This window comes from Cricetulus griseus, chromosome 4 (genome assembly GCF_003668045.3).
Source record: "Cricetulus griseus strain 17A/GY chromosome 4, alternate assembly CriGri-PICRH-1.0, whole genome shotgun sequence".
In the NCBI taxonomy this organism is placed as follows: domain Eukaryota; kingdom Metazoa; phylum Chordata; class Mammalia; order Rodentia; family Cricetidae; genus Cricetulus; species Cricetulus griseus.
Window position 1 is genome coordinate 57,596,250 of NC_048597.1, and position 24,422 is coordinate 57,620,671.

The 24,422-nt window shown below is 51.8% G+C and overlaps 1 protein-coding gene and 1 long non-coding RNA gene across 2 annotated transcripts; one reads left to right on the forward strand and one right to left on the reverse strand.

Annotated features, from left to right (window-relative positions):
* Positions 1-205: 205 nt before the first annotated feature.
* On the reverse strand, positions 206-22,451 carry Meltf (melanotransferrin). Its single transcript, XM_027413271.2, has 16 exons — positions 22,403-22,451; positions 21,205-21,359; positions 19,443-19,542; positions 18,803-18,985; positions 17,750-17,906; positions 16,511-16,578; positions 11,169-11,356; positions 10,387-10,567; positions 9,657-9,808; positions 7,240-7,336; positions 6,176-6,370; positions 4,888-5,044; positions 4,726-4,793; positions 2,969-3,156; positions 1,131-1,329; positions 206-628 (listed from the first exon to the last, which is right to left on the reverse strand). The coding sequence occupies exons 1-16, from the start codon at positions 22,449-22,451 to the stop codon at positions 549-551; spliced, it is 2,217 nt and encodes a 738-aa protein (XP_027269072.2). The 3' UTR covers positions 206-548.
* Positions 9,656-19,094, forward strand: LOC118238793. The gene is made up of 3 exons (XR_004769939.1): positions 9,656-9,790; positions 10,424-11,363; positions 17,874-19,094. It is a non-coding gene; the product is annotated as an uncharacterized LOC118238793 (long non-coding RNA).
* Positions 22,452-24,422: the final 1,971 nt, after the last annotated feature.

A 24,422-nucleotide genomic window follows, 5' to 3' on the forward strand; every position in this document is an offset into this window, starting at 1 on the left:
AGCAACCCTGCTCTTCAGAGGGCGTGGCCTCTGAGCCTTGGTGGATAGTTGTGCTCAGGAGAGAGTGGTGGGGCCGAGGGGTGGGAGTGTGTCACTGAGGTCCTCTAGGTTGGTGGTGGGCTCCTGCCTTGGCATCTCCCCAGGCGGCTGGCGCAGTGGCTGGATGCGGGAAGCTGCTCCACGGGTTGCCATGGTAACCGGCCTCTTTTTTTTTTTTTTTTTTTCCCAGCCAGCCAGGAGGCTCCAGGTGGGAGGCACAGGTTCGCTGCAGGCGCCGCCAGCGCCAGCGTGGGAGGCATGACTGGGCTGCTCGCCAGTCGCCTCAGGTACCGAGGGCTCGGGCAGGTGGGAACACTTGGCCTTAACAATCATCCTGATTCCAGAAATTTCTCTTTGGGTTAGAATCGCACATCCGAGGGCTGTGTGTAAGAGTCCTCACCTGGCCTCTCGCATCCTGAGCTTTCCCTGCAGGGTTAGCCGACTTCCAGGTTTCTTGGATTGGACTCGTAGCTTTCCCTGCCCAGGTCGCCCGCCTACAGCAGCCACATTCAGAGCACATGAGGGAGGAGGCCTGCAGTCAGGCCCAGCGCGAGCAGGGTCAGCAGGGGAACTCGGTGCACTGCGGCCACTGGGGGTGGAGGGAAGGGGGGGTGACAGGTAGTTAAGGCTAGAAGCACCCGGCCTGTGGGCGGCCAGCGTGGTGCTCACACACAGGCAGAGAGCGCTATTTCTGTGTGTCCCCCTAGATACAGTCTCTCTTCCTCTCCATGACAATCTTTCCTTTCTCTGGTTTCTTTACATATGCATTCCCTTCCAAATTATGGGGCATGCATATTTATGCTGTTACCTCAGATCCACTAAGAACTATCATTTTCAGCATTTATGTTCATGATCTCCATCTATTTGGGTGACAGGCCAGACCTCCTGACTCAGTTATCTGCAAGCCTCCCTGTTTGGACACTCCACCTTGATAGTGTGTGAAATAGGGACCTCTTTCTCTGCCTCATCGAGACGTGGGATACCCTTCAGCTTTGTCAAATTTTTGATTCTAAGCTCCCAGTGATGCCGGGATGTCTGGGCCCTTTCAAAGGGGCATTACAAGTGTGGGCACAGGAGGTCTGCTCCCCTACCTGCACCTGAGCACTGCTGAGAGAGCATCCCCTCCAAGGCGGCCACGTAATCGGGTCCCAGCCATTCCAGGTATGTGGTTTTCTTCCCAACAGGTATGGCTCGTACTGTAGCATCTTTGAAAAGCAGGTCTTGGCTGTGATATTTGGAGGAGTCAAACATTTGGAACCCATTCTGGTTGTGGTCATCTCCAAACAGGTCCTGGAAACACCAAAGGCAACTGTTATGTGTGGCCTTATAGAAAATCACAGCGGTCCCTAAGAGCAAGCATTTCAGGCCACCAAATCTTTCAGTTGAAACCACTGATGAGCCTCTGCCATAAAAGAAGTCTGGGAGAAGATTTGCATAGAGGCACCATCCAAAGGCAGCCAGAAATGTCACACCAGTTCTTGAATGCAGAACTGAAGTGTGAGATTTATAGCAAGAAGGACCCAGAAGAGAGGCGGTGCAGATGTAGTGGCTAAGGGCTTGGCTAGGCCTGCTCAACGTTTCTCAATCTTTTTGGCAGTGCTTTCTCGTCAATCTTACGGGCATCTTTTCCAATAAGCCGAGACAATCTCACAGATAGAGGCTTCTGTTCTGTCACCAGGACTAAGAAAATAGTGAAGGAGTTGATGATGTCATCACTCAACTCCATCAGTGTCCCAGGGGGTGATTCTGCTACTTGCTTCCCTGATGGGAATCCTTGGAGTGAAGGTACTTTGGACAGCCCTAACAAGCTGGAGTAAAATAAGACACAATGCCAGAAGCTGTAAAGCCAGCCAGGCATGGTGGCCTATGCTTATAATCCTAGGACTCAGGAAGTTGAGGCAGGAGGACTGAGGGTTTGAGGACAGCCTGGGATACAGATAACAGTGTGAACAAAGGACATCTGGAAAATATGCAGTGTGTGTTCACTTGTTAATAATCAAGGGGGAAGCAGAAAGTGCCATGGCCATCAGTCTTGGAGGGGACTTATAGATCCTCCTGAAGTAGATCCTAGCTCCAAAAAATGTCCATCCACACAGTATTCTTCCCCACTTCAGAGAACACGAGGGACCAGGCAGAGGAGCCATTGGCTCGAGGGAGTTGCTCTTGGAACAGAATATATATCATTCCAAAGTTTAGGGACAGACCAGCGGCTCTGCTAGTCTATGGTTCTGGTGGGTCAAAGGAGGGCGAATTTAGCCTACTAAATGGAGCTAGGAGGAGAGCCAGTCTGGTGTGGGGACCTGAGAGCCAATGGAAAAAGTGATTCTAAGAGGAGGAGGAAGTTCAGGAGGAGGGAGCTGCAGCCATCAGATCAGAGGCAATGAGGTCCTAGAAAGTGACCCTTGGATTCAGCAACATGGGTCATGATGCCCTTAAAAAGAGCAGTTCTGGGGACTTAGTAAGGTTTGTCTGGAGTAGTGTTACCCCCAAGAGAGACCAGGAGAGGAACTGGTGGCCCTATGTAGAGATAGCTTTGGAGGAGTTTTGCTCTCAAAGAAAGCAGAGGGGCACTCCCAGCAGGGGTGAGCCTGTGGGTTTGAAGTACCAGCCCCACACAACAGTAGCAGCAGTAGCCTGGAGCAAGTTGTAATTATCAGAGATGTGAGGCCAGGACTGCGAGTTTGCTACATGTAAATGGTGAGATGGCATGGCATGCTGGTCTGTTAGTGAGAATGATCCAGTTGAGAAGGAAAATGTATGATTCGGGAGACAGAAGAGATTATTGCTGGGGGAGTGAAAATCATACAATTGCCTCCTAGCCTCCTGGGTTTCTTATGAAGGTAAGCAGGAGCCATCTGGTGTGTGTGTGTGGGGGGGTTGGCTCACCACTGCCACCCACCCTCCCTGAGGTCACGCTAGCTTGGCTCACCTGGGCCTTGTCCAGAAGTCCATACACAGTGAAGATGTTGGTGTCTGGATGCACCATGACAGCTTGGGATGGCATCCGTGCCAAGTGGCAGGCTTGGAACTGACTTACTTCAGCCCGTGCCCCATTGGGGCATAGTAGCTCATAGTCTTGCAACTTGAGGTGAGCAGCCCAGGGCTCAGGATTGTGGCCTGCAAGACAGCATGGGGTGGGAAGAAGTGGGAGAGAGATCCTTGAGACCCTTCACCAGGTGGTAATACCTGGAGCGCTTCTCAGACACTGTGCTCTGCTCCATCGCAGGAGTGACAGAGCCCAGCTGGGTCACTGTGACAGGCATGGGTCACAGTCTCTGCCTATAACATGGGCAGGGTGGGGATTATCACCCCCACTTTTTTTTGTTGTTGTTTTTTGAGACAGGGTTTCTCTGTGTAGCTTTGGAGTCTATCCTGGCACTCACTCTGGAGACCAGGTTGGCCTCGAACTCACAGAGATCTGCCTGCCTCTGCCTCCCGAGTGCTGGGATTAAAGGCGTGTGCCACCACCGCCCGGCTATCACCCCCACTTTTTGACAAAACCAGGGCTCTTAATTTTTTTTTTGACAGGATCTTACAGTGTAGCCTACGCTGACATCAAACTATGATCCTTCTGCCAAAGTCTGCAGAGTGCTAGGATTACATGAGTGTGCTACAATGCTGGTGCCCTGGAAGTCGTGTCCCTCTTGTCTTTTGGTGTTCACTTAGCATCCGCCCTCCTCCCGTTTCAGAAGGAATACCAGGCAGGCTCCACATAGAGCTAAGGATAAAAAAGCAGCCTGGGAGGCTGGTATGCTATGGCAGCCAAATCTCTCCAACACACTGCCAGGTTTGGAGGACAAGGCAGAGCTGTCAGCTTATGCAGGGAGGCTAGCTCCCTTCCCTGGAAGGTGGGGCCTGTGGTTCTTGGTGGGAGCTGGGCAAGGAAGCAGGTATGACAAAAAGAAGGGCTTGAGTCCTGTGACCTCAGTGGCCTCTGGGGACTGCGGGTAGGATCTGAATTTCTAAATACTGATGTTTTTCCTGTGTGTCTTATTTGCCTTCTGGGCCATGGCTGTGCCCCTTGGGCTGTGTCTCTGTGAAGACAGTGGAAGGATGAAGATGACTAAGCCTGGTTTTTGGAATGTCAGAGCCTGAGGCACAGGAGGGTAGGCAAAAAGTGCAAGCATTAAGTGTTGTGGGCTCAAACCCCAGCCATTAACACAGATGTGACTTTTCCTCCTGAATGGGTAGGTAATGGGAGGTAAGAGGTACTGGCCTCAGGATCTCAGATGCAGCTTTTGGGGTCCTGGGGCTGAGAGTCTGGCTCTTCGGCTCCGGTGGAGACTGGGAAGGTGACTCCAGGAAAATCAGTTGTTTGTGTGGTGAACCTGGCTGGGCTTGAGTGGACTTCCCTGCACAGGACACTGACCTGCTCTTGACCAATGACCAGAGGAGAGGTCTTGCAACCCCCACCCACAGGCTTTAGCACCCCATGAATACCTGCAGGGGGCTGAGATGCAGTTACTGTATAGCAGTGGGATATGAACTTGAATTCTGGACCAAAAGAAGGCATCACAACATTGGGGCCTCTGGGTTCCCCAGGGCAGAACCTTCCAGACTCAGTCTCTCCTGGATGCTGCTCAATCTCCAAACCCAACAACACCCTGTGTCTGGGTTGTTCTGGACTTCGAACGGCCGGCCCTCCCTCCCACCCGTCTCTGCTCCATCCCAAGCCCCCTCAGGTACCATTTGTATTCTCAAAGACAGTTGTGTGCTTGATGAAGGCAACATCCCCTGCATTCTCCGAAAGACACCTGTCACACAGGAGAGCAGGGCAGACATCAGGAGAACAGTCCCGTCGGAAAGCCAGGCCAGAAGATCCCCTGCCCCACAGCAGCCACCAAGTACCTGAAGGCCCCGCTGTAGCCGTAGTATCTCTCCTGGCTGCTGCCCACACACTTGTTGTGGCCCTTCTCATCTCCCACGCACAGTGCACACAGCGAGGAAGGGTAGTTCCTAGGGTTGTTCACAGGCACACAACTGCCATTGAAGAACTCACTCACCGCTGGGGCAGAATGAAAGGATGTGATGAGGGCTGCAGCAGAAAGACAGCCAGGGAGGAGAAGGGCAGCCCCTCCCCCATCCCACTGGACTCCACCTGAACCTCCTCAGGGATGGGGAGGTCACTATCTCATGATCTTTCATTTTTTTAAATTAAATCTTTTTTGTTTTTGTTTTTGTTTTTGTTTTTTGTTTTTCCAAGACAGGGTTTCACTGTGTAGCTTTGGAGCCTATCCTGGCACTTGCTCTGGAGACCAGGCTGGCCTCGAACTCACAGAGATCCGCCTGCCTCTGCCTCCCGAGTGCTGGGATTAAAGACGTGCACCACCAATGTCCGGCTTAATTAATCTTTTAAAGATTTGTTTGTTATGTGTACAGTGTTCTGTCTGCAGGCATGCCAGAAGAGGGAATTAGGTCTCATTACAGATGGCTGTGAGGCACCATGTCATTGCTGGGAACTGAACTCAGGACCTTTGGAAGAACAGCCAGTGCTTCTAACCCTCTGAGCCATCTCCAGCCCCCTTATTCTCTTTTCTAGAGCAACTGCGTTTGTCAGGGGAGAGGGAACTGTCAATCCTAGTGCCCGTCTGTGCTTTGGAGTAAGAAAACTTTATTTTCTCTGAGTTACCAGCCAGGAGAGACGTGTGTAGCCAGTCAGCTCAAGCACCTCATTGGCTCTGGACTGTGAGAATATGGGAGAGCCTTGCATGAGACGCACAGTGGGCAGTTAGCAAGTGTTTCTTGTTCTGTCTCCATCTTAGCTTTTAGATATTTAGGCACAAAAATGCATGCCCTGCCACTTTCTAACAAGGTCCCCAAACGCTAGGAGATGCTAGGTGTGGGGACAACCCAAGCCCATTCTCATTCCCACACCCCTGTTTTGGTCAGTGTAAATTCTACTCAAGATTGAGTGTCTAGCACACCTAGACACACCATGAAGGTGTGTGTGTGTGTGTGTGTGTGTGTGTGTGTGTGTGTGTGTGTGTGTGTGTGGAGGGGGCATCACATCTCCCAGGACCATGTCAAGAACAAGACCTATTAGGGTTGTTTCACAAGGCTCCTGACCCTGAGAGCTGACCATCTCCCCATAAGATCCCAAAGAACTCTGGGAGCTGTGTCCCTTAGACGAAGGTACCTGTGAGGACATCACAGTCCTTGGGCCGGATGAAGCCCCGCTGGATGAGGGAGCCTATGGGTACGTCCCAGCCTGCAGGGCTGCCCAAGCCTGGGTGGCAGGAGCGCTTGCTTCGTAGCTCATCCAAGGTGAAGGAGTAGGATCTGTCCCGCCGCACCACAGCCACCACAAAGTAGGAATTGCTCCTGTCCTCCTCTGCAGGGAGAGGGCATCTTGAAGAGGGTCCCTTATCAGGGCTGTGATCCATGCCTCAATTGTCCCCTCCTATTTCTCTGTCTCATCTTGGGGACCCTCAGGGAATAGCTGGTGTCTTCCCTCTTTGTTGGAGCACCCCAGGAGCCCTGCCCATGGTCTTTCTCACACCCAGGGGGCATTTTTCTCACTTTTTGGGAGAAAAGCAGGCTCAGCTGAGGCCTGCAGACATATTCACTAAGCCTAGAGATTTCTCACAGCCAAGTGGAAGGGACCAAATGTCCCAAGGTCAGTTCTTAAGAGGACAAAGGACAAAGTCAAGCCCAAACCACTGAGAAGGTGTGACTAAGTAAACCAGGCAGAGGGCTCCATGCAATGTGAGGGAGAGGCCAAGGACAAAGCCTTGCAAACTGTGATCTATACATACAGACTGGGTTGGCTGATGAGAAGGGCTTTTATTTTATTTTATTTTTTAAGATTTTATTTGTTTATTTGTATATGACATTCTGCTTCCATGTGTATCTGTACACCAGAAGAGGGCACCAGATCTTATAACGGATGGTTGTGAGCCACCATGTGGTTGCTAGGAATTGAACTCAGGATCTCTAGAAGAGCAGTCGGTGCTCTTAACCACTGAGTCATCTCTCCAGCCCCTGAGAAGGGCTATTATAGGTGTTAATGGGGAATTTGAAAATCAGAAGAATATGCAACAGACACTGGCTGGGCTCTGCAAAGGGTACTTGACCCTGCCCAGAAAGTTCTCAGACCTTAGAGGTGTGCACTGGTAACCCAGGACTGGGGGAGGAGGAGCTTGCTCGCTACAGAAGGCTGGTAGAAGGCCCAGAGTCGCCAGGCTGGGGAAATGCACTCACCGGCATACAGCTCCCCAGCTGCCGGGACCAGGCTGTACCCCTTTCCTGCTGTGTAAATGTCCTCGCCTTTTAGAGTCACAGCATCAACATGCCCAGCCTGCAGGGAACAGAGAGACCCGATATACTTCCGGATGGCAGGAATCCCTGGAAATAGCAGGGCTTCTCCCCTCTTGGGGGAAAGGGGTTTGTGAGCTCTGCCTCTTTTCTTTTGGGAGTCACCGTGGTTGGGGAACTTCCCTTCTGTTTCTGCCCCATTCCTTCCTGCACTCGTGAAGATGCCAGGCCCAGAGGTTGCTGGTAGGCTGAAGAGAAAGGGCAGCCAATACAGGCGGGGGCACTCCAGTTCCTGGCAACATTAGTTTTGCAGGGCATGGCTGCCGAGATTCTCTCGCTTCCCTGCTCTGTCTAGCACTACCCTTGCCCCACTGCTTGTTCCCCAGGGACTGCCAAATTCCAGAGGCACAAGGTCTCTTTACTCTTACTGGGTGGCACACTGACGGACAAGATTCACCTGCAACGGCGAATGGCCCTAAGATTAGAAGATGATGATCCTCGGGCCTCAGGAGGATTTTCCCCTGAGTGTTAGGGACTCCGAGAAGGCAGCTGGCAGCTCTTCTCTCCAGCTACCCTGGACCCTTCCTTCCAGGTCACCCACGCCCCCATCCCACCTGCCCAGTCTGAAGCTTTTTAGCCCTAGCCTAGGTAGCTAGGATCCTAGAAAGGGGGTGTGTGGCAATAAAGCCACAGGAATATGATAAACCCCAAGAGAAGCGCCAGGCTGGAGAAAGAGGGGTCTGGCACCCTATGAGGGTGCCATATGCTATGTAACCCTCAGGTGTGAGGAGGTAACAGTGGGGTAGCAGACATTTGCCCCAGCGAGTGTAACTCTAAGGGGCTTCTCTTTACTCAGAATTCCTCACACCTTCTGCGATACCAAGGAGGACACAGCCTGAACCCATAGCCCAGGGCTCAGTCACTGTGGAATTCAGGAAAGGGAAGTGAACGCCACACTGGACAGCCACACTGGACATCGTCTCCAGAGCCTGGGAAGGGGAACTGCGGCTCACTGGGCTCTTGCTGGGTTTCTGAGGAGGCCTGGGGGCAGCCTCTGCTCATCTCTCCACAGGCCTGGGTATCCCTTGTCTGACATGCTCCTCTGAAGGCTGAGGGGAGGAGTCTCCAGCTGAGAGGCAGCTGACTCTGCCCTTCCCGTCTCTTTGTGCCCGTGGCATTTGGAAAGAGGTACCCAGCAAAGGCCAGTCTGCCAGGCAGCAGGATAGAGAAATCTCCTCCCAGCCTCCCTTTGCCTTAGTGTCCAGCTGAGGAAGCCAGGAGGTCAGACTAGATGGGCCCTGGGTTTTCACTGTGGACCAGTGGGTACCAATACACCTGCATGGATCATAGAAAGCGCTTAGGGAAGAGACTAAAGCAAACAGTAAAAAGAAATGCTGCTGGGTGGTGGCACACGCCTTTAATCCCAGCACTCGGGAGGCAGAGGCAGACAGATCTCTGTGAGTTCAAGGCCAGCCTGATCTACAAAGCGAGTTTCAGGACAACCAGAGCTGTTAAACAGAGAAACCCTGTCTTAAAACAAAAAAGAAAGGTCAAGCATTCTTTCTACCCCTTTATATGCAGGATGCATAGTTTTCATACATTCCTATTAGAAGTCTTTTGTGCACTAATCCCCAGACACAATGAAATCTGTTTCTGAGTGTGGGCTGCCTCAGAAACATCTAGAGAAGGACAATGCCCCACTCTCACCACGTACAGGATATAAGGGCTCAGGCATTATGCTGGCTTGCCCCTGTCGCCTGGCAGAATGCACTCAGGCAGTATCCTGGTCAGTCCTGGCGCAAAGGACCCCTTTAAAAGAAAGACCTCTGCGCACTTACACTCTCTTCCTGCTCTCTCATTTCCCTCTCTTTCCCGCTGTTCCCCTGGGGCAGACAGGACTTTTCCTGTCTCCCTCTTCTCTTCTGTCCTCTGCCCGGGCGGGCGTGGTCAAGCACACCTGTAGCCAGCCCTTAGGAGGCGTGGTGTCTCCCTACACTCTGTCTCTGTGTCTCTTTACCTCTTACCCCCCTTCCCTTTCTAATAAAACTTCCCACTTAAGCTCTGTCTGCCTGACATGTTTGTCCCTCTACCTCGCCCACCCTCGCCTGCCACGGAATCTGCCAAGCGTCCCCACGCACTTTTCCTAACCCAGGGGAAACGGAGGTTCAGAAGGGAGAGACTTTCTTAGACCCAAGGTCTGTTCCCAGCCAACTGTGCTCTTTCCCCCTCCCTTCCCCTGTGAGCTTGTCACTGGATCTCTGTCTGTGTCCTGCCCCCTCACCCCCCTTTGGCCGCTGTGCACTGGGATGGGAGGTAAGGACCCTGCTCCGTGCTGGTGCCGCCTCCTCCCTGGCCCACTCCACCTGGATCTGTTCCATGCAGTGCTCTGGGGACTCAGCCGACACACACTGGATCTCTGGCTTGAGTCTCTGCCGGCTGAAGGCCACAGCCATATCTCCGCACTTCTGGATCTCGGGTGTGGACAGCACGCACCAGCGTAGGTAGTGGGGCAGCCCTGTGTAGGGAACACGTGGGGGCGGGTACTTTAACAGGGAAATTCTGGGTCTCTCTCTTATTAGCCATGTGACCAGGATGCTATTTAACCACTTCCTCACAGGGAAAGCTGTGAGACAGCTTGAGGCAGACTGGCTGCTGTGTATGGAACTCAGTCTGGCTTGCTATTTCCTTGGCCGTAGGTGGGAGGGAGATCCATAGGAGGAGGGCTGGAGGAAGGGAGTCCACTTATAGACTACTGCAAGAGATAACCTGAGTCCTTCGGGTAACAAGAGAGGAGCAGGAAGCTGTGGAATGAGAGTTGACAGAACTCAATAGTTCTAAAACAGGCTCCATGACCTGGGTCCCAGACGCCGGAGGGTCTTCCAGGGTCTCACAGGTCACACACTACAGGACCGCTGGCTTCCTCCCCAAACCTCTAAGCAGCAGCAAAGTAGAAGTGACAGATTTCTGCAGGGGCCACAGGCACGTGCCAGGCTGCCTGGGTAGCTGTCCTGCCCTGGCAGCCTCATAGAGAAGCCGGCCATGTTGTATTTAGGCAGAGGTGCAGCTGGCAGGGGCAGGGACAGGCGGACTCACGGTTGGGGTCACAGAGCAGACCCTTCATGGCTTGCAGGTATTCCTGGCCCAGCCACGCCTCATAGCTCTGTGTGGCAATGGGCACGAGCTCCAAGGTGGAATCTTTGAATAGCAAGTTCTTCTGGCCGTAGGCCTCGGAGCTGAACATCTGGAAGCTGCTGTCCTCACGGCTGAACAGAATCTGCGTGTCAGGGGAGAAGCAGCGGTGAGGGGATTTCAGGCTACATCCCTTCCTCCCAAGTTCAGTCACCCGAAGCTCCTCCCTGCAACCTCAGGCCGGGTGTCCTCTCTGCCAGTTCTCCACATCGCCTTTCCTGACACTATGTTTCCTCCGTGCCCCTCCACTTTTGCCCCATCAAACCCCTCCATTTGAACACGGGGCGCACGGCCCAGGTTGAGACGGCTAGGAGCACGAGTAATGACTGGGCGGTGACTGACACAGCAGTGTCTCTAACGTCGTCCACCAGTTGAGCATGCTTGTCCTCTTCTTGGCCCACAGCTTGTGGTTTTGACCTTCAGAGGCACGTGCAAGAAGGGTTTCCACTGAGGGGTGCTGGGACTCTGAGGGGTGCCCACGCTCTGGCTCTCCTCCATTCCTGCCATCTTACAAAGTGCTCCCCCTTTTACACTGAACTAACTGCTGGCTCCTGAACTAACTGCTGGCTCCGTTAGGTCTGTCCCAGGGGAGTCCTTGGAGACCTTAGCCCAGAGCGCCTCTCAACCCCCACCCTAAGGGCCCGGTGCTGCCTGGGAGCTTTCAGGGCACAGCATTTCCTCCTCACCTGGCCTTCATTGAGCAGCTGGAATATGAGGCCCCCATTCGTGTCATCCCTGACCACCACGGCATGCGCAGGCACCCGGGCCAGGTTGCATTGTCTCCACTCAGTGACATCGGCCCTGCTGCCATCCCTGCATAGCAGCTGGAAGTCCTGTGACATCAGCGCCTTGCCCCAGGAGGGCAGGGTTTTCCCTGGAAGGTAGGGACTGGGGAGTCAGCTCCTATGCTCCTAGAGGGTGGGGGGCAGTGCGGTATGGGAGAGGGGCCTGGAGGAGGCTGGGCGTCTTGGTGGTGGGGATCTAGCATTGGCAGTGAAAGCTCTTCAGCCGTACAGACCGCCTTGGATGCATACTGTCCACCTCTCACAATTTCTGTTAAGATAATGAGCCGAGCGGTGGTGGGCACACGCCAGCACTCGGGAGGCAGAGGCAGGGGATCTCTGTGAGTTCGAGACCAGCCTGGTCTATAAGAGCTAGTTCCAGGTTCCAGGACAGTCTCCAAAGCTACACAAAGAAACCCAGCCTCAAAAAAAAAAAAAAAAAAAAAAAAGTGAGGTAGCTTGCCATAATACAACACACATGAACATGAGTACTTAAAAATGTTAAGAGGAGCAAGAACCTAGAGTTGCTTAGCGTGGAAGAGCTAAATGTAACAAAGTAGGCAGGGGTGGGGACAGGGGTGGGGAAGACACAGCAAGCCACCTGACAGACTCTCCTCAGAGCTGTGGCCTCCATAGAGAAGGGTAATTAATTCTCTAAGCTTTTCCCAATGGGCCAAATGTTACTACTTTGGTTGGTTTTCCCCTTAAGGTCTTTTTTCTAATTCACTTTCTATTTCTCTTTTCTAAGCCCTTGAACGTAATTAAGCACATAGTTAATTTTGCACACTACTTTTTCACATATATCTATATTTTCCACATTAGTTTCATAAAGTCCGTGTTTCTTTTGCAGATTTTGAAAGTATTTTTGTTTGCATCTATCTGTGTCTGTGTGAGTGGGCAGTAGCCTGTGGAGGCCTAAAGAGGGCATCTGATCCCCTGGGGTTACAGTGCTTGTGAGAAGACTGATGACTGATGTCTCTGCTGGCACCGGAACTCAGGTCCTCTGGAAGAGCAGCAAGCGCTCAACTGCTCAGCCATCTCTGTTCCCAGTTTCACACATTTCTTAACAGAAAAACTGTATTTATTTGAGAGATTGGCAACAATACCAAATAGGAGTATAATAAAAAGTCATATTAAGGACTTAATGTCCTACCTAGTGATCGTCCATGACCACTAAACCTTCCTAACACTGTGACTTTAGTACAGTTCCTCACGTTGTGGTGAACCCCAACCCCCACCCAAAAATTACTTTCATTGCCACTTCATAACTATAACTTTGTTACTGTTATGAATCGTAATGTAAATATCTGATATTTCTGATAGTTTTGGGAGACCCCTGTGAGAACCGCTGCTCTAAGCTCAAACAAGGGGACTCTACTAGGGAGTGGGAAGGCAAAGGCAACCTATGTGGCCACAGAGCTAGCAAAAGCCAACCTCTCAGGCCGCAGGCACACCCAGCAAGGCCATTTCCATTCACCACACAGGCACTTACAGCAACCTCAGCATCACATGGGGCGGGGCAGGTCTCTCCTCATCCCAGCCTCTCTCCACTTCAAGATGAACAGCTTTCAGTATCATTAGTCTAAGAGCCAAGCATGCATTTTAGGCCTCTATTTACCCCTCAGCTGCCAGGGATGAAGTCCCATTATGTCATTGCTCAAGACAATGTTGATCCTGCTGTTTTTTGTCTTAACAGTTTACAGAAAGATCTTTCTTTCTTTGGTGTGTGTGTGTGTGTGTGTGTGTGTGTGTGTGTGTGTACGTACAGGATCTCTATATATATCCGTGGCTGTCCTGAAATTTGCTATTTAGACCAGGCTGGCCTTGAACTCACAGAGATCCACCCTGCTTCTCCTTTGCTAGTGCTGGTATTAAAGATGTGCTCCACTATACCTGGCTCATGAAGACGTTTCTTAACTACTTCTTTAGGAATCGTTAGGTTACTGCTCAGACTTAAAAAAGAAACCAAACAGCAACAACCACACACAAAACAAAACAAAACAACAATAATCTGGGGCTGGAGAGCTGGCTCAGCCGTTAAGAGCACTGGCTGATCTTCCAGAGGATCAGGTTCAATTCCCAGCACCCACAAAGCAGCTCATAACTGTAATTCCAGCTCTAGGGGATCTGATGACCTCTTATGGCTTCCTTGGGCACCGGGTATGCAAATAACGCACAGACACACATTCAGGCCAACACTCGTGCGTACATAAAAATAAAAAAAATTCAATGCTGATTCAAACTCAACACATCCCTGTTCTTTTGCTCTCCTTTCAAATTCTCCTTTGCCTAACCCATCCTGGGGACTATATGAAGGACAGTTCATTTTGTAGTACTGTCATGTCTGGAAGACAGTTCTTGGTGCCTTGTCCTTTACTAGATGGCTTTCTGTCCTTTATTAAATCTGGTTTATGTCTGCCTTCAAAAGTTTAGAGTACATAATGGATTCAAATGACAAGCATTAAAGCCACGCCCAGAAGCTGTAGGTTATTAAATGAAAATCCCAGTGCCAAGGTGGGGCTGCCTCCCTATGGGAGCCCCCCCCCCAGGTGCCCCAAACAATATAGGTTATCTGCAGTGCTGTTGGTTGCCTACCAGGAGTAGATGGTCAGACCCTATTGATGAAGCCAAATGCTTTGGTTGCTGGACATAGAAAAATCAAACTAGACGTGAGTTGGAAGCTTCCTTCTGGCTGAATAGCTTTCATAGTGCTACACAGATACTATGTAGAAGAACTGTCATGGATATTGTTACCCAGCTTTAGCCTCTGCATACAACACTACTGACTTGCCAGGCAAGAAATGCCTATGAGCACAATTGTGGTATGAACACTAGGCGGGTAACCAACCACTTTCTGCTTGGGTTTGAGGCCTGCTCCACAAGAGGGAATTCATGTCTCAGCAGTAAACCCAGTCAACAGCCTGCGATCTGGGAGGTCAGAGGTCCTAGTGGAGAATGTACCACTGTTTTGCTAAATGGACATACTATGCCTGTTGAGCGGCTTCCTAATGTTTGTGTTTGTGCCCATAGATTAGCGTGCCACTGCCAGTGTGGTCAGGGAAGCCTCTTTGTTCTGTGGGCAGCAGCACTCATAACTGGTCCCATAGCCAAGAATAAACAGCTGCTGAGTGTTCAGCCATGAATGGGAAGGAATTCAAGAACCAGAGGAAGGGGTGGGTGCTATGAAGTGCTGTCTTCCTGCCATTGGTGTGGCCATCGTCCTCTTAAACTGAAAGCAACTGTGACTGCAAGCACAAGACCTTTGCCAGACTGGGCCCATCAACATTTTGTCATGGAGTAGGAGGGGCTCTCAGCTCTGATCCCCCTGGCTCCATAAGCAGTTATGATTACTGAGGGAGGTGGGGGACAGTTTTTCTTCAGTGGTGTGGGCACTGTAAATTTGCCCATACCCCTGTAAGTAACTCCTCATCTATGCTCCCATAAGCAATCCTAATTAAAACTCACTGGTTAAAAAAACTACAAGGAGGAGTGAATTAATGACAATATAGTTTATACAAGAGAGCAGAGGGATGTCGCATGTCCCATGTCAGGGAGGAGCTTGTTCACTGTAGGACACCCATTAGACCCTCTGTATAAATTGTCAAGTCACTGAAAAAGGAATACTGAATGACAACACCCATACTACAACGTTGACTGAAAAAAACAAGGGGAAATATAAATTTTGTCTGTCTATCTCTCTCATGTTTATGGGCTTTACATGCATTTATGTCTGTGCACCATGTGTGTCTGGTGCCTTGGAGGCCAGAGGAGGACATCAGATCCCTTGGAACTGGAGTTATGGGTAGATACAAGCCAATGTGTGGGTGTTGGGATTTGAACCCAGGTCCTCTGGAAGAGCAGTGATTTCCACAGCCCCTGGCTGTACATATTCTTTATTTTTTGAGACATGGGTTCATTATGTAGCCTTGTTTGGCCTGGAATTCGCTATGCAGACAAGGCTGTTCTTGAATTCCTGAATGATGGGAGTAAAGGCATCACCATGCCTGGCTTGGCATTTTTAATGCTCCAGTGCTGGATAGTTACTGAGTGTTGGACAGTGTTTACATAATTAAACATGGCATGTGTCTTAATTTTTTGTTTTGTTTTATTTTTTGAGACAGGATTTCTCTGTGTAGCCCTGCTGTCTTGGAACTCACTCAGAGAGATCCACCTGCCTCTGGCTCTCAGGTGCTGGGATTAAAGGTGTGCACCACCACTGGCACTTGTTTTGATTTTTAAAAAGAGTCAATTATTTAAAGCAGGAAGAGAAGGAGGAGGGGGAGAGAAACTGTGACGGCAGCTGGACATGCACACATGCCCACAATCCCAGCACTTGGGAGAACAAAACTGAAGGATTTATAGCCTAGGTTACACTTACGTTTATTTTATTTTTGCTTAACTCACTTCGGAATCTACATTCTGGACAGTTCTTTTGTACTTTAAGACCTTGTTGACACCCCCCCACACATACTCCCCCCCAAATACCCCTCCAAACAACAATAACAAAAACAAGAAACACAACCCCAGACAAAGAGAATAAGTCTCCCACACCCTGGGCCAGGCAAAGTCAGGAGTGGCCATGGGGGTGGGGGTGGAGGAGGGGAGTGGGAGCCCAGCAAGGTTTTACTTCAGTCCACACTTTGATTGTGGTACTTCAAAACAAGTAAATCTTGCTACATATAATTTCTACTTCAATTTAGGGAGGAAAAAAAACAACCCTTTTACAAATCCAAATTAAAGGGCAGTTGCGTCATGTCTGTAATCCTATCACTTGTGGCAATCCTGCCTCAGCCATCCAAGTGCTGGGATTACAGGCGTGGCCCAAAGTTCTAGAGCTTAGCTGCTACAAAATTAAAAACAAAATTAAACCAACACATCCTGGCAACCCATCTTCAGCAAGACTGTCCAGGAACAGGCCAGTCTTCTCCCGGTCACAGGGGACACCAGGAAGGGACTGGGTAACCCGCAGTGTCTGGTGCAGGGCTGTAGACTTAAGTGGTCATGGACAGAACCCATTTATTTTCACACTCAGAGCAGAGCCTGGCTTGCCCCCACCCTTGCCGCACCAAGCAGTTGGAATGCTGCTGGTGAGACCGCCTGCTGCCTTCTGTAGACGGGGAGCTAAGGTACAGAGACCATGTGCCTTGTCCAGAGTCCCCCGGAGAGACTCAGAGCAGCACTGAACCAGACTGCTTGCTGCCATCTGGGACCAACTTGGGCAGCTGAGCCTGGTCCCCCCCACTCACCATCCGTGTTCTCCAGCACCGTGCTGTGCTTCACAAAGGCCACGTCACCAGCTCCTTCCGCCAGGCACCTGTGTGGGAAAAGCCATGAGCCTGGGGAGGGCACTCTGGCCACACAGTCCCCCCCATCTTCTACCCTGGAAGTTTGACCAGTGCTGCAGGGGATGACCCTAGGAGGCATATATTTTTACAGTTCCGCAGGTCTGAGACTGTTGGCTGTGTGGCTTTGCCAAGTTGTGGACCCTTCTTAGGTCCATCATAAGGACTCTGAGCTTGAATGCTCTCTCTCTCTCTCTCTCTCTCTCTCTCTCTCTCTCTCTCTCTCTCTCTCTCTCAAGATAGGGTTTCTCTGTGTAACCCTGGCTGTCCTGGAACCATGGACCAGGCTGGCCTTGAACTCATATAGAGTCATATAGAGTACTAACAGCCTCTGCCTCCTGTGTGGCGGGATTAAAGGCAGGCGCCACCAGGCCTGGCTATTAGTGGTCTCTTACAGTCAGTGAGGGTCCTGTAGTGCCTTCCTTGGCCTGCTATCTGAAGCCCAGACACCCATCACATTCTGAAGATGACTCCTCTGACCCAGGGGACTGGACTAGGAGGCCTTTCATGTGGTATCTAAATGTGGAAAGTGGACCTTGACTTTCATCTAGTCTCCCGATATGGGAGGCAGGTTGGGAACTACTGGGCAAAGGGGCTCTTGGGTCCTCACAGCCAGATAATAAGTAGATAGGGCAAGGGACAAAGTAGGTACCAGATCACGGAGATCTCTGAGGGCATAAGGTATAAGGGACAGATAGCCAGGGACATGGGTAGGTAATAAGGACTGTGTCCTCTCCCTGTTGTAAAAATTGCTCCTCTTGGTCACCATTAAGCCCCCTCCCCCCCAGGAAGGGACACTGGGGCTGGGAATTCTCTTGCAAGAAATGGGATGAGACTCTCTCTTGGGTCATGAAAGGCTGAAGTGCCAGTCAGGACCAGCATAAGGCAAGGCCCTCCCTGGTGGTCAGACATCAGAATGGGGGCCAGGGAACAGCCTGAGATGTTTTTTTCCATTCTCTTTGGTCAGAGCCCTTCTTTTTCTAAATACACCAAACATGTTGACTTTGTGAGCAAATCCAGCCTGGCACCTTCCGGTTTCGTGTTTATAAACTAGCCAGGAACAGCTCTTGCACAAAGGGCTTTTTGATGCCCTATAGCCCACACAGTCATTCCCCACACCACACCCTGCCCCAGTCCCCTCACCTGAAGGCCCCACTGTAGTCATAGTATCTCTCTAGGGGGCTCTTGTCACACACATTGTGCCCAGTGGAGTCACCACGGCAGAGGCGACAGAGGGACTCAGAGTAACTGGTTTCTCCTGTTCCAGGGACACAGCTGCCCCCGAAATAGTCACCGACAGCTGTGGGAAGGAGCAAAGAGAGGTCACCGACCCCACCCTGGGAAGTCAGGAGAGGCATCAGCCCACAGTCTCCACCTTCCAGCTTTAAGTGAAGAAACATGTTTTACTGATCACGCCAGTATTCCCAGACTGGACCCTCGGACGTGGGTGGGGCTGTTGCTGTGGCTGGGAAATAAGATGTTTTCTATAAATGTCTTCATAGGACAACTGAATGCAAACCGAATTCTGTGCGCACTGAAGAGTTTTCAAATCAGTGACCAGCAGTCTCACCAGAAGAGGGGAAAGTATTGAAGAGACCCTGGGTCGTCAAGGGGTCTGACCCACTCACTAGTCTGCATTTTTTTTGTGTGGATTTTTTTTCATCAGTAGGAAGGCCCCCAGAAGCACTCCTTTCACAAATATTTGCCCTCCCAACTGGTAGACCACCCACCCTCAGCCACCCTGAGAGGCTGTGGCTCTGGGTTCTCCCAGGTTGTCAGTTACACTATGGCTGGGTTCACAAGCCACTCGGGGGTCTTATGGGTGAAGTCAGTAGCTTGTCTGAGTCCCAAAAATGTAGTTTCTGATCCTGTAGAGCTCGGGACACATGTGCAGACAGAGGCCACCCTCATCAGGTTGATGTCTTCTTGGTTGTCTTCCTCCACCTGGCTGTGTTACGTGGGACACAGGGATGGGCAATGTGCTCTGAGGAGCCAACCAGCCAGAAACTCAAACGGAGGCCACCAGGAGTGGAGGGAGTGGCTGCAGTGGCTGTAGTAGGGGAAGGCTCTCATGGGAGGTGGAGCTTTGCGGCTTCCAGGGGGCATGGGGTGAGAGTGATCCTTGACACTTGAGCAGACTAAGTCAAGGAAGGAGGGACTGAGTCAGGGGCGGCAAGCTGGGCCAGAAGTCCTCACCTTTGAGCACGTCGCAGCCCATCACTGAGAGATGGCCACTCTCCACCAGGTAGCCAACAGGCACGTTCCAGCCCACAGTCCGGTTGATGCCTGTGTGGCAGGACTTGACTCCCTTGAGGGTGTTGATGGTCACATTGGAATCCCTCCTGACCACAGCCACAGCGTAATAGGAGGTCCCAGCGTCTAGGGAGGAGATGTAAGGCGTGAGGACAGCAAGGAAGGAGGACAGTGGCGACCCCAGGAAAGGCTGTGGAGATTGTATTCAGTGCACAAGCTGCCTCTGATGGGGGCACTGAAGGGTGTGTACATACGGGCACCTTGATCATCAGGCACCTGCCCATTGGGTTGCACCTAGTTCTGCCCCAGGCACTGCCCTTCAGTAAGGGCCCAGTGGACAAAAGTTGGGGTTATGCTGTCGAGCCACCCAGGAAGAAGAGCTGACTCGGTCAACTTTGTGTCCCTGGGTCTCCCACCTGAAGGTTTCAAGAGAGAACTAGGAAATTCTCAAAAGGGCTTTCTTCCTGGACCCCCAGAAGTATTCTGTGGACAGAGCTGGTGACCAGCTTGGGGACTTCAGGGTCACATGGCCAGACTGGTCTGTGTGTGGGGTCTTTGCTTCTTCCCGCACCATGCCCCTTACCTTGGTCATATACTTCACCCACCACTGGCTTCAGGCCATATTCCTTCCCTGCCTCATAAATGGCTCCTCCATCCAAGGTGATGGCATCAGCTTTTCGGTCCTGATGAGAGAGTGAGGGTCACCCATTCCAGCCGTGGGCCCACTCAGCCAGAACTCAGTGACACCCACAGGCAGTCAAGGAGTATGGGAGGTCTTCGATGCTTTCACCTGACCTAGGAGCCGTATCTTATCTTGACCCTGCCCTATGGGCCCAGGACTTCCCCCTTTGGCAGGCTCAGAACTCAACTTGGCTTTACCACATTTGCTCTTCACAAATATTAGTTACTAATTTTACAGGATCATGACAGACACAAATAGTGGAACACCAGGAGACACAAGATGGAGCTGTGTCACAAAGCATCTCTTCACTGTGAGGCTATTGGCCTCTTGCCCCGATTCCCAACCAGACTCTACCTTCCAAGAGAGTTCACACAGGCTGAGAGAAACTGTCATTCATTGCTGCTGGCTTCTGCCCTCATAGGGTTGGCCCCACTACTTGATTAGTTCTCAGAGGCCTCTTGGGGGCCAGACTGCAATGGAGACACAGTACCTGTCTTATGGCAACTATCTTCTTCATCCTGTCCTGCCTCTGAGAATGGTTGATGGCAGTTTAATGGGTCTCCCATCACCAAGACGTGCCTTTCCATCTCATAGTTACTCAGGACCCTGGAATGGGGGTTTCTTCTCTAGGAACCTCATTCTGGAAAGCTCCATGGCATTGAGTGACCGCCATGGGCCATGGAGTCACTGTGTTGGTTAGGTTTTCTCCCCCCCCCCCTTGAACTTGACACAAGCTACAATTACCTGAGAAGAGAAAACCTCAGTAGAGAAAACACCTTCATCAGATTGGCCTGTGGAGCATTTTCCCTTCCTTCCTTCCTTCCTTCCTTCCTTCCTTCCTTCCTTCCTCTCTCTCTCTCTCTCTCTCTCTCTCTCTCTCTCTTTCTTTCTTTTTGGTTTTTCAAGATGGGGTTTCACTGTGTTGTATAGCCCTGGCTGTCCTAGATCTTACTTTGTAAACCAAGTTGGCTTTGATCTCACAGAGATCTACCTGCCTCTGCCTCCTGAGTGCTGGGATTAAAGTTGTGTACCACCATGCCCAGTTGGAGCATTTTCTTGATTGATATGGAAGGGCCCAGTGCACTGTGGGCAGTGGCATACCTGAACAAGTCATAGGGAACAAGCCAGTCAGCAGCAGCCTCCATGGCCTCTGCATCAGCTCCTGCCTCCAGGTTCCTGCCCTGACTTCCCTTCTTGTTTTTGTTTTTTGAGACAGGGTTTCTCTGTGTAACAGTCCGGTGACTTCCCCCTTCTTGATGGACTACAAGAAATAAACTCTTTTCCTTCCAAGTTGCTTTTGGTCAGGGCGTTTGTCACAGCAGTAGAAAACCAATCTAGGACAGTCACTACAGCTTGTGCTCTCCCCCAAGAGTGGATAGCATCCTTGTCCTAATCATAGAAGGAAAATCCTACAAGAGGATTTTCTCCACTTCCTGTTTTCCCCAGCGGTACCTAACTGGGCTACAGCCCCTGCCCCCTCCCACCTGCGAGGATAAAGTTAGACAGCTTGCTGCTGGGGAAACTCGGGAGATTGCATCGAGCAGCCTTGGCAGAGGGACAGTGGCCTCTTTCCCAGTGAATGGGGTTGTTGTGTGCTCCTCCTGAGTCAGATCCCTCTTGTCTGGGCCAGGGGTGGGGAACAGGCAGAAGGGAGAGGCGTCACCTTGATGAGCTGGACACAGTGGTCAGCAGAGGTGCCCTCGACGCAGAGGAGGGAAGGCTGGATGCCAGCTCCCTGGAAGGCCTTGCTCATGTCTTTGCATTTCTGCTGCTCCGGGTTTGAGATGGTGCACCAGCGCACCTCCGTCACACCGAGGCCTGTGGGGCAGAACAGTTGACATCATTTCATCACCTATCCAGCAGTGGTGACCCCACCAGCCTGTATGGCCAGTCCCCTGACACACAGATCTGCACTCCCACTCCGCTTGCGGATGGGTGGCTCAGAACCTTGCCAGCTACTGAGCAGTGGAAAATCCCTGCGATGGGGCTCAGACTGAGGGAGTGCTGGGCCCACGGCTCTGGGGTGGACAAATTCCTGGCCTTCCAAAAGAGGTACTGGCCCAGGGTCCCACCTCAGCTCTGTCCCTGCCTTTCCCCTGGCAAACTGGACCTCGTGACTGAGCTGGTAGCTGTGGGTGCCCTGCCTTCTGCGATGGGGGCAGAGTCAGGTCCCTGTCTCCGGAGGCTGAGGAGTGGGTGGGTGGATTCGGGTTTTTATTCCCTTAATGGTCAGGGGACTTATTAGTATGTGAGAAGCCCACCTTCAGCGTTGGAAGTCAACTATGCAGAGCAAGACACACAGGTCCTCCCTGGGCTTCCTTCTGTGTCCCTTGATCTGATCAGGTCAGAGTCCTAGGAGCACCCCAAGTGGGGACCCGGGGGGGGGGGGCTGATGACTTTGCAACCGGGATTCTCTCGAGGCCTATGCTTGGGGGAAACATCTGGAACTTGCTTTTGGGATGTTTGTCTGGGGGCCAGGTCCTTTCTGCTGACAGCCTGCACTCTATCCTCACCAAAGGTCATCACCTGGACATGCCACTGCCTTCCTCCACTATGGGAGCACTCGGCTCTCCTTCTTACCCTCTTTACCCCTCCTCTGCTTCAGGGCTGCTACATCCCCTAAGCTCCCTCCTGCCTTCTGCCCCAGACAGGCCACACCGGGACTTATTCCCTAACATCCGGCACGCAGTTTCGAGGCCTGGCTCAAGGCTGCCTCCTCCTCGAAGCCCCAGGGACTTAACTTTGCTGCGGTCCCCTCGCACCTACCATGTCGCGCTGCGTCATGGTAGGTGCGAGGGGACCGCAGCAAAGTTAAGCGCAGCGCGGCTCTGCACACTACCCTCCCTCGGGGATACTCTCACCAGTGCGCAGAGACAGGAGCAGCAAAAGAGCCACGCTCAGGAGCCTCATGGCAGCGTTGGGTTGGCAGTTGGGTTGGCTGGGGTCCAGGCAGATCCGGCCTGGCTTCCTCCTCCTTGGTCTCACTGACCTTCCACTATTTAAGTGTGGCTGGGCAGAGTCCACGCCCCTGACACACCCCTCGCTGGATACCTGGGCTGATCAGCGTGGCCTTGGCTTTCGCTCTGGCACCCCCTGCTGACGCCGCCTCCGCCCCTGGCTACTCCCTGGTCCTCTGTCCTCAACAGTTTGCCTTCCAGGCCATCCTTTTCTGTGCTAGAGGACCCCAGTGTCACATCCTACTGGACAGGGACAAATTCGGACTTGGAAGGAAAAGACGAGGGAAGGTCAGAGTCTGAGCAGGAGGGAAGCTGGTCACCAAATTCACTGCCATCTCCCTTCACACGAAATGCCAAAGGGTCTGGAGGCATGAGGATGAACCCATGGAGTACCTCCCAGGGTCCAGGCAACTGCTTCTGCTTGGGCAAGTTTGCCTCTGGCTACCCGCCCCCCCCCAAGTTGACCCTAGACCCGTGTGTCCCGGAGAGCTGCCTCATCATTGTGTTATGAAAGATGGGCAGAGGGAGGAAGAAATGGGGAGAAAGGACGACAAGGAAGTGGAGCAGGGGGAGGGAGGGAGGAAGGGAGGAAGGGAGGGAGGGAGGGAGGGACAGGGAGGGAGGAAGGGAGGGAGGGGGTGAGGGCGGGAAGGTGGATCTCAGAACAACTGCTTGAAGTTCACCCCAAACCTGTTGGGACTCTGACCTCTCAGGCCCTGTTCATACCCACTTGGTCCGCAGCTATGCAGATGGAGCCTTCAACGTGTGTGGCCTGGTGTTTGTTAAGAGGCATGTAAAGCAGGCTGCAGAAGGCCACCTCTTCTGCTCCCTCTCCCTGAAGAGCCCTGAAGAGGAATGGATAGCCAGTGCGCTATCAAAGGAGACATGGCCCTACTCCAGGTGTCCCTTGTGGGGCCATGGGCCACTGAGTCCACCTGCATGTGTATGCTGGGAGCACTAGCAATTGTGAACAAAACCCTTTGCTTTAATTGTTTTTTTCTAATTATGTGTGTATGTGTAGGTCTTTGTGTTGGTCTGACATGCCAGTGCAGAGGCTCAAGGAGGCCTCATATTGCCCTGGAGCTGGAGTTCCAGGAAAGCTGGGACTCAAACTCTCCCCTGTAAGAGCAGCACGTGCTCTAACCACTAAACTATCTCTCCAGCCCTTCGGGGGCATTCTCACAAGTATTTTTTGCATGAAACTGAAGCTGGGTTTAGGTGAAGCCTGTTGGGTTACATGAAATTACATGTGTAAGCTTGCTGTTTTTTCTCTTTCCTTTCTCCCTTTCTTCTTTCCTCTTTTAAAACAGTCTTACTCTGTAAGCCAGGCTGACCTTGAACTAGCTATCCTCCTGCCAGTAAATGGAGGCTTCTTGTCCTGCCTGCCCACCAGTTCCCAAATAACCACTCTAAGTCTTAATATTAATCATAATTGTCTGGCCAGTAGCTCAGGCATATTACTGACTGGCTCTCATAATTAAATTAACCCATTTCTGTTAGTTTATATTTTACCACGAGGCTCTCTTCTTGCTTCTCCATCAGCTACATGGCAGCTCCCTGACTCTTTCTCTCTGCATCTTTGTTTGGATTTCCCCCCTGGCTCTATTCTGCCTGGCCTTTGACCAAATCAGCTTTATTGATCAGCCAATAAAAGCAGCACATATTTGCAGCATACAGAAGGACATCCCACATCACCTGCCTCAGCCTCCTAAGTGCTAGGATCACAGATGTGGGCCGCTTGCACTGAGTTATCCATACTGTTCCATCTCTGTCTTTGTCACAGAACCTTGAATGTGAAGAGTGATGGGTTTCTCCGTTTATTTCCCTGTTGCTGTGATAAAATCCTGACTGGGGCCAGTGAGGTGGCCTAGCATTGGCTGTCCTGAAGTCTGGATCCCCAGAACCCACATGCAAGGAGGGAACC

What these genes read in the sequence shown, in the direction of transcription:
- Meltf (XM_027413271.2), bottom strand. Translation starts at nt 22,451, where the DNA reads ATGAGGCTCCTGAGCGTGGCTCTTTTGCTGCTCCTGTCTCTGCGCACT. An exon ending in GGGCTGCGACGTGCTCAAAG is followed by an intron (nt 17,907 to 18,802) that starts GTGAGGACTTCT and finishes TCCTTCCCACAG; the next exon opens with CTGTCGGTGACTATTTCGGG. An exon ending in ACTGCATGGAACAGATCCAG is followed by an intron (nt 7,337 to 9,656) that starts GTGGAGTGGGCC and finishes TGTTCCCTGCAG; the next exon opens with GCTGGGCATGTTGATGCTGT.